At 36.4% G+C, this 14,903-nt stretch overlaps 1 protein-coding gene across 1 annotated transcript; it reads left to right on the top strand.

Moving 5' to 3' along the window:
* Nucleotides 1-418: 418 nt before the first annotated feature.
* LOC131075591 (lecithin-cholesterol acyltransferase-like 1) lies at nucleotides 419-5,599 on the top strand. The gene is made up of 2 exons (XM_058012445.2): nucleotides 419-1,024; nucleotides 4,230-5,599. The coding sequence occupies exons 1-2, from the start codon at nucleotides 540-542 to the stop codon at nucleotides 5,125-5,127; spliced, it is 1,383 nt and encodes a 460-aa protein (XP_057868428.2). The 5' UTR covers nucleotides 419-539; the 3' UTR covers nucleotides 5,128-5,599.
* Nucleotides 5,600-14,903: the final 9,304 nt, after the last annotated feature.

Here is a 14,903-nt window from a genome sequence, read left to right as displayed (position 1 = left end):
TCCTAATTATTATAGATAACTTTAGGTACCAAAAAGTTGCTTTTGTGTTTGTTATCTCTTTATATTCTACATATAAACTTTTCATGCTATTTCAAATATTATATATTTAGATGGTCATTCGCTCGATCTTGTACAATAGATTGTATGTTGATTGCTTGAATCTTTAAATTTACAATTTTTATTTCTTATTATATTTTTTTCAAATTAGTCTAATAAAAAAAATATACCACTAAATAAACACCTCTCTAAATAACAACAAAAAAAATAATAAATAAAATTAAAATATTCTCTTCTCATCACTCAAAAAGATCTAACCTAACATTATAGCTTATTTTTAATAATTTAAAAGAAAGTCAACTGAATGATTGAATGAATGAATGCTTTTAACAAGACCAACGAAACCTATGAGACCCAGATAAGATGGAAAACCAACTACCAGGTACAGGTCCTTGTCCACATATAATGCCGACCTTACTCGCCGGTCGCACCTTATCAATTTTGCCTCGAATAGTTCCTCATCACAAATTATATGCTCAACAATGCGAATTCCAAGAATCCTTTTCACTTTTAATCGAAGCCCAACTATGCCAAACTTCTTGTGCATCTTACTCCTTGCTTATCTCATGGCTTTTAGCTTGCAATCCAATGCTCATTCTTTGGGCATTCACAATACCCAATCAGCACATGTACATAGCAGCTTATCAGCATATACAACATTACAAGAGCAGCCATACCCAGTAGTCATAGTGCCTGGTACTGGGGGAAACCAGGTAGAAGCAAGGCTGACAGCAGATTACAAACCCAGTGGTCTGTTTTGCAGGAGGTGGCTTTGGGAGAAGGATTGGTTCACTATATGGTTTGACCTCTCTGTGATTGTGCCTCCATTCACAGAATGCTTTGCTGAGAGGATGAGCCTTGTGTATGATAGCCACGAGGATGAGTACATTAATGCCCCTGGAGTGGAGACCAGAGTGCCTTATTTTGGTTCGACCAAAGGAATGCAGTACTTGGATCCAAAATTCAAGTATTCATACCGCTCTCTTCTTCTCAATTTTTTGTTTGACTTTTTACACAGCATTTTTATGATGTTTCAGAGTAAGGATATTAATGCCTTACCATCCTCTAAACAACCTACAAAGGATTGCCCTTGTTAAGTCGGGTTTAAATTTCAGGACAGGCATAGACACGAAAGTATACACATTGAAAGTAGTAGGTGGACCCATCAGAAAACAGAATATGTAACTTAAGTGAAGTAAAGGACAAAGCACTTGATCTTATAACTAGTTTTTATCATTGATTAGAAAGTTTATAGGAGAATACTGTTTGTATTTTTTGAATTATTATTTTGGATCACATTCCTGGTTCTATGAACAGAAGAGAGAATAAGATGCTGATGACAGATTTTTGTTTCTTGTGTGTTTAGGACCTTCTTGTTATGTATCCCTTCCTTTTATTGTTTTTTAACCTAGATTTATAATGCACATCTTATTCTCTTTTTAATAAGATTTGGGAGTATGATCTGATACAAAAATTTGGAGGTTTTCTAATAAATTTCAATTGACTGGGAAAACACTCTTTCTTTAATCTCTACAATGATTTTAAGTACAATGATACATTTAATTATTATTTTTCATTCATAACCTTGCTTATGATTTTTTTTTTTGTCGGGAGAATTCCTCAGCCACACTTTGCGCTCTGCCATGCTTATAAATCTAACCATGTGTTAGAATTTGAGCCCCAAGCCTAACCAGCACAAAATGAAAAAAGCTGGAAACGAACTTGATACCAGCTTGAAATGTGCAACTTTTTGAATTGTGTATTCTGATATTTAGGGCTTGATGCCTAGCTTCAACTTTTTTCCTATATTACTTAGAATGCGGGGTTCCAATATTATATCTTTCTGTTCATAGCTGGGCTTGGAAGTTACCCATATCTTTGGTGTGCAAAATAGCACCTGCAGCTCAAGCAGCCATGTATGTGAGTTTCTGTTCAATCAAGGTCAACTTGGTATTATCAGCACTTGTGATTTCCTCCTAGATTCTGTTGACATTCTCATTTTTTCTCCATGACAAAGTTGTCTACTCCAATTGCTAATCAACAAGCTTGAATATGAGAATAAAGCTGTTGCCAATCATGTGTAGTTTTGATATTATCTGATGCTGACTCATAAGAGAAACAAGTGGCATGATATAAATTGTTTATCTGCCCTATAATCCTGTTTTTGTCTTCGAGCTTCTTTCATTCCTGCTGTGCTATTCCTTTGTATCTATTGTTTAAACAATTTATGCTTACACTGTAGAATTGTTGGAACACCTACAGAGTGTATTTCATCTTTTAAATTTTTGTTCTGCATTTTCAGTTCGTGACATGGCAATGGCTTAGTTGAAGCCCTTCAATTTTATCCCAAAAGTAGAAACGCCTGGCAGCTTCAGTTTATTCTTTCTCACAAGTTTCATAATTCTTTTAGCTATCATGCATAACTCTACAATCTTAGAATATCATATATTGCTCCAGACACATTGTTATTGCAAGTTGTTCAATTGACAGCATTTTTGATAACTTAATGATTTCTTATAGATGGGAAGCAGCAACACTTATCATCAATCAAACCTTGAGTCAGTTCATAGTTCTGGATGGTGATTGACATTGCTGCAATTCTATATTTGCAAGACTCAACATCTAGTTTTTTACATTATCCCCTTGATTTTTTATATATTTTATTTTATATTAACTTTGGGGATTCTGTGTAAGGGGTTCACACTCCTATTATTAATCTGAAGAACTACAGTACCCCACATCTACTACAAACTGCGTTGTGCGGAGGATAAACAAATTATACTTTATCAGATTTACTGTGAGATGCTAGAACCATATAAATTTGAAATTGACTTTTAGCAATTTTCTTATGGTTTTTGACTTACTTCCAACAACCTGTGTCCTCATCCTCCTTGTATTCTGACAAAAACAGCGAAGTGGAAAGGGATTGTTAGCTGACTCTAACACTTACTGACGAGTGCCCCATTCTCTGCCTGAGATAAAACATTAGGCAGCTTGCTAGACTGAGCCACATATTACTAAATTTACAAAAAGCTTTTTTAGCCAATTTCTCTTCTCCATACAACACTTTTTCATCCAGTTGCCGAAGAAGAGCAACATCTGAGCTGGGTATGGGATTAATGAGCCTCATTTGTTTGCCTATGTACTAGGAGATATCTTTATACTTTCATTTATACTAGAGGACTATCTATTCAAGATCCATGGATGTAAGCTTGCTAGACTGGGCCACAGATTGCTAAACTCACAAATCAAAGCATTTTTAGCGAATTTCTCTTTTCCATACAACAATGTTTATACCAGTTGCAGGAGAGGAGCATACTTGAGCTGGGTATGAGATTAATGAGCCATATTTGTTTACACAAACCTATCCAGTGGCTTGGGGCAGCATCGGTTTCAAACAGCTGCTTTCCTTCTGCACTAGGATTCTTTTCTCTGCCGGTTCTCCATCTCCATGCAGCACAGCCTCCAAGCCTAGCTTGCACGTGTTCACAAGGGCCACAGGTGCCTTGAGATTTGATATAGATGGGCCCAAGCATTTCGTTGTAACATCCCCAAAATCTGCTACCACCATCTCATCATCTGCACCTCCCTTCACGTGATTCAGAACATTCTCCGATGGGTTTGCTACAGAAAAATCAGGCCTAGGGTTTGCCATGGGAAGAGCAGTTGTGATTCTGAAACCTTAGAGCCTCTTTTATGGCAGATTATGCCCTTGGATTTTTACACACCACCACTTTTCAGATGTTAGTTTTCTATATTTGTATTGGAGATGCTTGATGAGCTTATTTGATAACGTGTTGTATATTTGTATTTCGGTCATCCATAACTATCAACAGATTTTGTCTCATTTGATATCACCGAGAAGAGAGAAGATCATAAAGTGTTTTGGTGTAATCTCAGTTTATATGCACATAGTTCTCTGTAATGTTAAATCATATTGAATAGGTGACAGTATTACTTTTAGAATGTTTTGGAATCCTGAATCACTACAAATAGTTATAATGCAACAGGTTGCTGCTAACAAACAAAATAACCATGCTCATAGAAGTGAACTTTTCATTATTTTATGGCAAAATGCATTCCATTAACTAGGATATTATTTGATTTATTTGAATTGTTTTCAATCCAAAAGATTATTTCTCTTGCTCATTATCACTATGTTTATAATGTAGGACTATAACTCCCTATATGTCACTCTTAGTGAAATCTCTTGAAGATGCTGGATATATTGATGGAAAGTCTCTTTTAGGTGCACCATATGATTTTCGTTATGGTCCTGGAACAAAACCATCTTCTGTAGGCAGAAAGTATCTGCGTGATCTACAAAAATTGGTCGAAGAAGCCTACACATCTAATGGTGACACGCAAGTTATTCTTGTTTCCCACAGTCTGGGAGGACTATGGGCGTTATATTTGCTAAATCAGCAGCCTTTGTCATGGAGGCAGCAATACATCAAACATTTTGTTGCCATTGCAGCACCATGGGGAGGAACAGTACAAGAAATGAGAACTTTTGCATCTGGCTATTCTCTAGACATTCCTACTGTAAATCCTTTAGTTGTTAGGGCAGAACAAAGGAGTTCTGAGAGTAATCTATGGCTTCTACCTGTTCCTGAAGTATTCGGAAATGATACTCTAGTCACAACAGAACAAAAATCGTATTCAGCTTTGGATATGCCAGAATTCCTCAAGGACATAGGCTTTTCTGAAGGCATTTATCCATATAAATCTCATATTCGTCCTTTGACAGAGCATTTGAAGGCCCCCAAAGTACCAGTAACATTGATTTTTGGAACAGGTATAGACACTCCCGAGACACTGATCTATAACAAGGGGGGTTTTGATAATCAGCCTGAAATTATTATGGGTGATGGCGATGGAACTGTGAATTTGTGCAGCTTGTCAGCAGTTGTATCCAATTGGTCTGCTACAGAAGGTCAAAAACTAATGGTAGTCAAGATACCTCAGTGTACTCATACCACCATTCTTAAAGATGAAGAATCAATTCAAAAAATAGTTGATGTGATTTTGGGTGCCAATTTACAAAGTACACATTCAGCTGTAACATAATTAGTCCAAATTAATGTATTTCTCTCCTATAAATTAATCAACAATGAAAGATCATAGCATCTGCAGTTCACCTTTATAATCCCCAAGAGAGATCAAGATAGCCCAGAAAGTTAACATAATTCAAGTTATAAATCCTTGTAATAAAGGTAATTTGCAGCCTAACATGTGCTATATAGCCATACATTTGTGATATTTACTGGATATTTGATCACTTTTCTCACTATCAGACTTAAACTGACCCTGTATATGCTGCTAAACAAAGAGCTACAATTTCAGAAGAATTTATCTATCTTCCATAACAAATATTGGACTTCTGGTTTGTTCCACCAGCTGTGTCTTGATCATATGTTTAAAAATGTCTTCAACATTCGCTACTATACGGACTATACATTCTCAGTGATTTTTTAAATTATTTCCCTGATTGGAGTAATTAGTTCTCAGCATAAATCATTCATTGGTTTAATTGTTGCAACTCAAGTTTCTGTCATCTTGCAAAGTTATATTGAAATTCATGTATATTGCAGTTTGAATCAATTATATTGAAATTCATGTATATTGCAGTTTGAATCAATTATATTGAAATGGATTGAAAAAGGTGAGAAATCTATTGTTCTTATATGTTTAAGAGTGTAATGTTTGAAATTTATTGAATTCCAATGTTCTTCTCAGATCAACTGTGAAGTTTGATGAGTTTCCAACTACACAGTTGAGTTGAGAATATCATTGTAAATCATATTTTGATCAAGATGTGTTAGAAAATGAATCACATCTGAATCAAAGATGGACTGGTCACTAAGAGAGACAGCAGTTCGATAATAGAGCACCTCAACACCAAATAGAAGATACTAGATTCAACTCCTAACTGATCTATGAAATATTTAACAAAATGGAAACCTCAGCAAAATGCAATACCCATATCACTCTTTAAATTACAAATATTCAAGGCTATGATATTTTTATACAGGAAAATTATGTTGTACCACAATGCATTTTGGTTGCCAGCCTAACCTTTGTTTTCCTTATTGAGAATATTTCAGTTATGTACTGTTCTATTACCCCATTATTGTTTATCTCTATAAAATAGATGGTTTTATTTGCATCTTCATTTTTTATTTTGGTATTGTAGAAGTTTTGAATTCAGTATCATCTGAGTGTCTACAACATAGACTTTGTCATTAAATCAAATGTCTTACACTTTAAATATATATTTTCTTCTTCGTAACTGAATCAACCCTAAAAATATGTGCTTCTGTCAAAATTTAGAATCAGTCACCCACAATATCTTGAATTGTTAGGTTCTTTTGATTTTTTTAATCTGTATTTTATAATTTGAAAGTGAATGTCTTATCCGATTATATTATTACTTCATATTATAAATGTTGTACAGATTTTGTAGCTTATTTCTCTGTTTTTTTATTTTGTGTTTGGTGTGCAAGAAAATATATATTTGAATTTTATTATTATTATTTTTATACAAGTTTTCATGTTGTGACATAAATGCTATTAATAATATTCTTTTTAATAATATATTTTTATATTGAAATAAAGTAAGATTATATGACATAAATGCTATTAATAATATTCTTTTTAATAATATATTTTTATATTGAAATAAAGTAAGATTATAATATTCTTTTTAATAATATATTTTTTATATTGAAATAACATAAGATTAAAACTAATAATATACTTGAATATGTGATGCTTTAGGAGCAGGTTTTGTGGGGCCAGTTAGAATGAGACAATTTTTTTTGAAGTGAGATGGTTCAATTTATAAAATAATATTTATTTTATTTAATTGAATTGTAATATATGTGTTTGAATATTTGAAATTTAAAATGTGATCAATTTAAATAAATAAAAGAAATAAATTAAGAAGATAATTTAATAAAATAAATAAAGAGTATTAAATGAAAGATAATATAAATTTATTTAAATCAAAATTTTAGGACTTCAATTCGGTGTGGATTTGGCAGCCCAAAATAAGATGGAGATTCAGGATTCGAGACTAGGTCAAAAACTTGGTTAGAATTTGGCAAATAATCGCAGTTTCACAAAAAATAAAATAAAAATGAATGTGTAGACACCTAAAATTGTCCAGTCTAATTAAATAAATATTTAATTATCTAAGCTTAATTCTTCTATTAATTAAATAAATCCTTATTTATTTAATTAATTCATTTATCCCCTTCTAGCCTTATTTCTCATTTAAATAAATACATTTATTTATTTAAATTATCCTTTTCCTAAATTAAATAAATATTTTATTTATTTAATTATCCCACTTCTTCTATTAATTAAATAAATCTTTATTTATTTAATTAATTCATTAACCTTTTCTACCTATGACACATGTCATTCATCTCTTAATTCATACACTACTTACCCCTTTCATTATTTTATTATTTCTTTTATCTACCCTCTAATCTTAGTTGACCTCCTTTTACACCTCTCAATCTTATCCCTCCATTTCATATTGTGTCTTCTATATAAGGAGATACTTCCTTCATTATCAAACCCTAATGACCTAATGAATCAATTTATGCGATTGACTACACTACGATCTTACTTGCAACCACATTCCGTTCTTTGTTGAGCTCTTGTGCATATAAAATCTGAGAGCAAATATATCAAGCAAGATCAATGGAGATAGGAAAAATGGAGATCAAAACCCTATTGGACATGTGATGGTATAATCTTTGTGATTTCATTTGATTTGCATTGTTTTAGGCAATCTTCATATGTTATGGTGGATCTTTGTTGTTGTTAGGCTAGGGTTTTTGTGGTTGAATCTATTTAGCCTTTCAATATTGTTATTATTGTTATCCATTTTCACCATATACATTTTGGCACGCCCGGTGGGACTCTTGTCCCTTTTGCATTTAACATTTTGTTGCAGATTTTGTGTTTGAGGTTGCAGATCTGGCATTTTCGACATTTTCGCGTCTGCGCACTTTCGGATCGTGTTTTTGATTTTCTGGAGCGTCTGCGACACCTGGAGCCGCATCTGTGTTCTTGACAATATTTTTATTTTTGCAGGTTCCAGGAAAGCGCGTCTGTGTCATGGAACCGCGTCTGTGTTGTTTTTAGCCGCGTCTGTGACTATAAGACGCGTCTGTGTTTTTCAGTCGCGTCTGTGTCTCAGAGTCGCATCTGTGTAGAGGGTAATCGCGTCTGTGTTTCACCAGTTTCCAATTTTTGAGTTTTTATTGATTCAGTTTTTGGATTTTGCATTTAAGGTTTCAGATCTGGTTTATCTTGAGCTAACATTTTCAGATCTAGCTAACAAAATTGGTGCAGCTTGTCTTGGAAGCTAAATCGTTTGGTTGAAGGCCCCTATTTTCACGAAGTCTTTTGGGTTTTAAAATTTACCTAACTTGTGTGCTTGCAGGAAGGGGTGATCATTTGAAACAATCCAAACTACTAATAACTCTTTGTTGCAGGTCCTTGGCAAGGGTTTCTGGATTTTTATTGGGTGCCTTGTTTTCATAGACTAGCAAACACTTCAATTGGTGCACTAAAATTGAATCATTGTCTTTCGTGTCTTGAGCAATAGACTCTTTTTGTTTAATCTTTAGAGGGTCTGTCTTCCCGTGTGGTCATCAGGACTACTAGTGAGAAGAGAACGACCCAAGTGGTAGCAAAAGAAAAGCCATCTTCTTTCAAACCACTATAAATAACTGTATTCATGGTGAAAACTATGAATAACGTGTGCTGATTAGTTCATACCGACACTGTCTCCCCATAAACCCGTTTGATCAAATTTATTTGATCAGTTGTAGGGCGTAACCCCTACCGGCTGGGAGCCTTCTGTATTTACAGAGCTGAAAGTGCTGCATGTATGGCCACACGAGTGGATGCCCTTACTAGCACCTTTTTGTTTTAGAAGCCCAAATCCTTCTAGTTGTTGGGGCAGGAGGTCGGACCTCTGGTAGCGGCCCACACACATACGGTTCTTAGTAGAGATACAAAGTTCGCCACAGGGAGTTTTCGTGGGGATTGATGCTTGGCTGACCTGAGAAGTGAGTGCCGAGGGTGGAGCTAGTGAGGTCAAGCATCTAAGTATCCGCTCTGAATAGCGTAGCCTCGAGGGTAAAACCCCATGTGGGATCAACAACTATTGTCTTGGCCAGCCATAAGAATTGTGCTTGACTTATTTTAAACATTCAAAACATTTAAGACCAAACAGCAAAACATTGTGTCTTTTGTGTCTTCAAGTGTATGCAAAACATTTTTACATCAAACAACACACTTTTCTTGGAGTCATTTTGAGTCTAGACACTTGCAAACATTGGGTCTTCATCAACACTGTGTCCTCTTGTCACGAAAAACAGTCAAACAGTCAGATTTGGTCACAACAAAAACAATTTCACAGATTGGAAAAAATTGCACAAATTTTACAGAAACACGTCTGTGTCGGACATAATAGCATCTGTGTCAGGAAACCGCGTTTGTGAAGGGCAGAAACGCGTCTGTGTTTACAAAATCAACATTTCACTTTGCAAAATATTACAGAAATGCGTCTGTGTTAAACAGAGTCGTGCCTGCGTCAGGAAACCGCATCTGTGAAGTATACAGACGCGTCTACGTCCAGAATTGAAAAACTGTTACAGTCCAGCAAGCAAACACAGTCAGTTTCAGAATTCTTAAGCTTCCTAGGTCATTTCTCCAGGGTTTCATTTAGCATTCAACCTGTCTTTGGGTCTCATAAAGTCCATCATTGCTTTATATCTCACATTGCATTCACACTTGTCTAAACTTGAGTCAAAAGGTCACTTGCTTGTCCTCACTATACTTTGTCAACATGCTACATACAACAACACTTTGCTAAGTGGTCCCTCATCAAGGTTTCTTACCTTTGGGTCTCATTTGGTCTTACTTAGAGTCAAGGTCAACTTACCTCATCAAGAGAAACTATCCTCTCTTTGGAAGTCACACCTACTCTACTACATACATACTTGGTCTTACACTTTGGACATTGCAAGTAAACCTCAGATTCATTTACATTCCATCCAACTCTTGGTCTTCCATACTTTTTCCATTTTCATGGTTGAAACCCATCTTCAAAAATCTAGAAGAGAAACTAAAGAGGCTCAAGAATCCACAAACATGAGTTCTTATGAGTATGACAATGATATCTTTTTCAATTCTGATCATACTACATTACCTGACATGGATGCCTATAGAAACATTCCAAATGTTGAGAACATGGACACAATAAACAACAATGCTACACACAATGACAATATGGACAACTTTTCAGTACATTCAGCAGATGTGGAAGAATCCATTATGAATCCCCATTTCAATCGATTAGTTGAGGAAATAATGAGGAGGGATAGACAATACTTCTTACAAATAATGGCACAAAGTGGAGCCAAGATACCTCATGATTTTGACATGTCTCAAATAATGGAAAATCGTCCTTTGCAACAAACTCACTCCAACATGGATCAAAGGAGACCTAATAGTGGAGGAAATAGAGGACCACATATGGTACCTGAATCACCATCAGCTTTGCTTCAAAAACCAGAGATCCCACATACACATGGTCAAACATATGATACTCACCTTCGCAGACCATTATGGAAGTCTTATGGAGAAAAATATGCTCAATCACATATCAATGCTAAGGATCAACCACTAAAGCAATGGGATATTCAAAGGCATGCTCAAACTTTGGACACAAGGAAACCCCGTGTCAAATTTGGGGGCAATACAATAGAACATGACATGCCTGTAGAGTATGGTATACATGCACAAAATAGATATGGTGTTCCTCAACATGAATCTATACCAAGTGGTCCATATACGCAGCATCACTATAGACCTCCTCCATATGAACATGTGTATGATCAATATCATCCATATATGCAACATGCTCCTCCTCCAATTGGTGCCTCAAGCATAGGGTATGGTCCAAGAAGTCGATCTCCACCTAAGAGCAATTTGGAGCAACAAATCAAGGACTTACAAAAGAAAATGGAGGACATAAATACACCGAAGCCAACATATACAATGAGAGACATATGTCCTTATCCATTTGACAAGAGCATTCCAATGCCTCCATTTCCTACACACTTTGTGACGCCTAAATTTGATAAGTATAGAGGAAAAGGGGATCCTAAGGCGCACATAAGACAATTTTTCACAGCTTGCATTGAGTTAGCAGCAGAAGAGACATATTTGATGAGATTATTCCCACAAAGCTTAGGTGATCAAGCTATGGAATGGTTCTCCCAACTCCCACCTGGTATTAAGTCATGGGGTGATCTAGCAGAGGCATTTATCCAACATTTCTCCTACAACATAGAAACAGATATATCAGTCACTACTTTGTGCAACACCAAGCAAAAAGAGGGAAAATCTTTTGCATCATTCTTACAAAGATGGAGAAATCTAGCCAACAGATGCTCTTGTGAAATTCCACAAAAACAAATGGTAGAGATGTTCACACAAAATGTTAACAAAGAAATTGGCTATGATCTAAGAAAAACTTGTTTGTCCACCTTCAAGGACGTTATTGAAAAAGGCTTAGCGACAGAAAAGGTCCTAATTGAACAAGGAGTCATCAAGATATTCAAGGAAAACAAAGATGACTTTAAAAGAAAAGACAAGCCAAGATTTTGGAACAAAAACAAGAACACAGTCAATGATGGTGTTGTTGATGCCAACACAATGCGACCCAAATTCATCTTTTCAAGATCAAGTTCTACAAACAATCAAGTGAATATTCAAACAACTTCCAGATCACGAAGGAAGTACACTCCATTGGGAGAACCACTTGAGTCAGTTTTCAAAAAGCTAGTGGCAAACAAGGTAATCATAGTTCCAGATTTTCCTCCATATGAACCAAAGGTTAAACCAAATTGGTGGAATGATGATGAGTATTGTGAATTTCATAAGAGCAAGGGTCATAAGACAGGAAATTGCCATCGACTGAAGAACATCATACAAGATCTCATTGATAGAGGTGACATTGAGATTGAGGGATATTCGTCTAATCAAGAACATGAGATGTTTAAGGAACCATTCCCAAAACATGACAAGGGAAAAGCTAAAGCCACAGATGACCAGACCAACTATACCAGAGCATCTTACAACTATGATTCAACTATCAATCACATCTCAATGGACAATTACGTCTCTACTATCATCATCAAGGACAAAAACCCTGAGAATTCTACCTAGAGACCCAAGATTGTCCTAAAAGGTGTTGGATCTTCTTCCGACTCTACCTCTGAATGTAATGTCACAACTCGTCGAGGTAAAATCACTTTGCAAGGTGCTCCAACTAAAAACACTGCTTCTTCATCAACCAAACCTGAGTATGACCTTGTAGAATAGTTAGGGAAAACACCCGCACTTATCTCAATTCTTGAGCTCTTACGCATATCCCCCGCACATAAAGCTATTCTGGACGAAATCTTGAGAGACACTGCCGTTCCTACTGATCTGAATGTGGACCAGTTTCAAGCCATGGTGGGATACCTTTCCATTCCACACTCCCTTACCTTCACAGAAGCCGATGACGCCTCCGTAAGTCAGCCACATAATGCACCATTACACATTGAAGCCTTCATACACAAACATCGAATAAAAAGAGTCCTGATAGATGGAGGAGTAGGTCTAAATATTTGCACATTAAGCACTATTACACAATTGGGATATTTTGATAAAGCTGTGAATTCTACAAACAAAATTACTATCAAGGCATATGACGATGAAGAGCGTTCATCCAAGGGCACAGTCACCTTACCCCTCAGAGTTGGGCCAATCACAAAGGATGTGGTTTGTCAAGTCCTGGATTTAAATCTCACTTATAACATATTGCTAGGACGTCCTTGGATCCATGAAATGAGGGTAGTCCCATCCACATATCACCAATGCATTAAGTTTCCTCATAATGGCATGGAAGTAACAGTTAATGGTGATCCAAATCCATTCATATACTGCAATAACCTGAAATCAAATACTGAGACCATTATTCCCAGTAATCGTGAGGCTGTTCCTTCCTCGACATACATTGATCCTGAGTCATTAAGACCTTCGACATCAAAACAAGGCGAGCTTAAAGGCAAGTTTCAAGACAAGGGCATGGGGGAATATACTTTAAATCAGACCATGTACTTACGACAAGTCATGAGTTCCCCAAAAGAATATGGAAGACCACATCCTAACAAGCAAATCTCCATCATGATGCTCAAATGGGACCCTACTACCTTTCAAAGATGGGGTGAACTAGAAGAGGAAGATTTATACCAAATGCTTTTCAGAGACAATGAAGAGGAAACACAAGATCACATCAATATACCATGTGAGAAATATGGCAAAGGCTTCAAAATTCTAAAAAATTCGGGTATGATGGAAAAAGCCCTCTAGGGTTACGAAAAGAAGGCATCATGGAACCTTTACAACCTGAATTGACTTTCAAGAAGGAACGCTCGAAAGGACTTGGTTTCTTAACTCCTAAGGTCCACACCCAAAGGACTGAAGAAGCCTTGCAAATCGAAGCTTCCAAAATGCAACAAGAGGATCGCTATTCCACAGATTCTAACGAATGGGAATGGGGTTCAAACAAGTCTTCCAGTGACTACGAGCTCACCGAGATATTCAGAGAGCCAGATGAACCCACAGAAGAAGAGGAATTTTATAACAAGTTCAGAGTTGGTCAAGAAACAACCTATGAGGAATCTACACAGTCCTTGTCTCAAGGTTCTAGGTTGAAATCACATAGGATGAAAACACCTGTCCCAGAGTGCGCTACTAGTGATGATAATTTGGATTCGCTCACGATCGAGACTGATGAGGAGAGTTCCATTGATGACCTTGATAATTACCTTGACATACCCGAATATAACCACATCTTTACTCTTAGCTCCGCTAACTTCGAAGACATTAACGACCTTCCCCTTATTCACCACCAACTCATTGACTGGGATCATGAAGCACCTGCACAGCTTGACACATTCCAAAACGATGAAGCTTTTATTGACTACCTGGACATACGAGATGATATTCCCCCTGGAGACCATAAAGCGGGATACACTATAGAACTCAATAGCGCGGCATATTTTGGTGAGAATGTTGGACCTTCCAGTCGCAAAAATGTGAAAATAAGAACAAATCAAGGGTCTTATGGCGAAAACCACACTGTGGCACTGTCTGACCCCAAAAAAGTAAAAAGAAAGGACGTATCTGAGGGTGAAAACCTCTCCGAGGCACCCGAGGATGGAAGGCTCAACATTCTCCTAGCATCATATGAGGAAAAGTCATCCATGTTGGTAGAGGAGACTATCAAAACGAACATTGGTACAGAAGAGGTTCCACACAACATATTCCTAGCTCAATCACTGACAGAGTCTGAAAGGTCAAAATTCATAAGTTTCTTCAAAGAATGACAAATCAACTTTGCCTGGTCATACGCCGATATGCCTGGATTAGATTTGGATTTGGTAATGCATCATTTGACAGTCAAGCCGGGGGCAAAACCAGTAAAATAGAAATTAAGAAAAATGCATCCACAAGTGGCATTACTAGTCAAAGCAGAACTTGAGAAGTTATTGGATGTCAGATTCATACGCCCAATCGATTATCCTGAATGGATCTCCAACTTAGTGCCTGTCAGTAAACCAGATCATAGCATCAGAATTTGCACAGATTTCAGAGACATCAACAAAGCTTGTCCAAAGGATGACTTCCCATTACCAAATATTGACTTGATTGTCGATCTCACAACAGGTCATGAAATGTTATCATTGATGGATGGATTCTCT

The sequence above is a fragment of the Cryptomeria japonica genome, chromosome 5, assembly GCF_030272615.1.
Source record: "Cryptomeria japonica chromosome 5, Sugi_1.0, whole genome shotgun sequence".
NCBI classification, from domain to species: domain Eukaryota; kingdom Viridiplantae; phylum Streptophyta; class Pinopsida; order Cupressales; family Cupressaceae; genus Cryptomeria; species Cryptomeria japonica.
This window is presented reverse-complemented; position numbering and strand designations above follow the sequence as displayed.

Bases quoted from the DNA above. Each gene is read 5' to 3' on its own strand.
- LOC131075591 (XM_058012445.2), top strand. From the start codon at position 540: ATGCGAATTCCAAGAATCCTTTTCACTTTTAATCGAAGCCCAACTATG. The intron at 1,025-4,229 runs GTATTCATACCG...TTTATAATGTAG, and splicing joins TACTTGGATCCAAAATTCAA to GACTATAACTCCCTATATGT.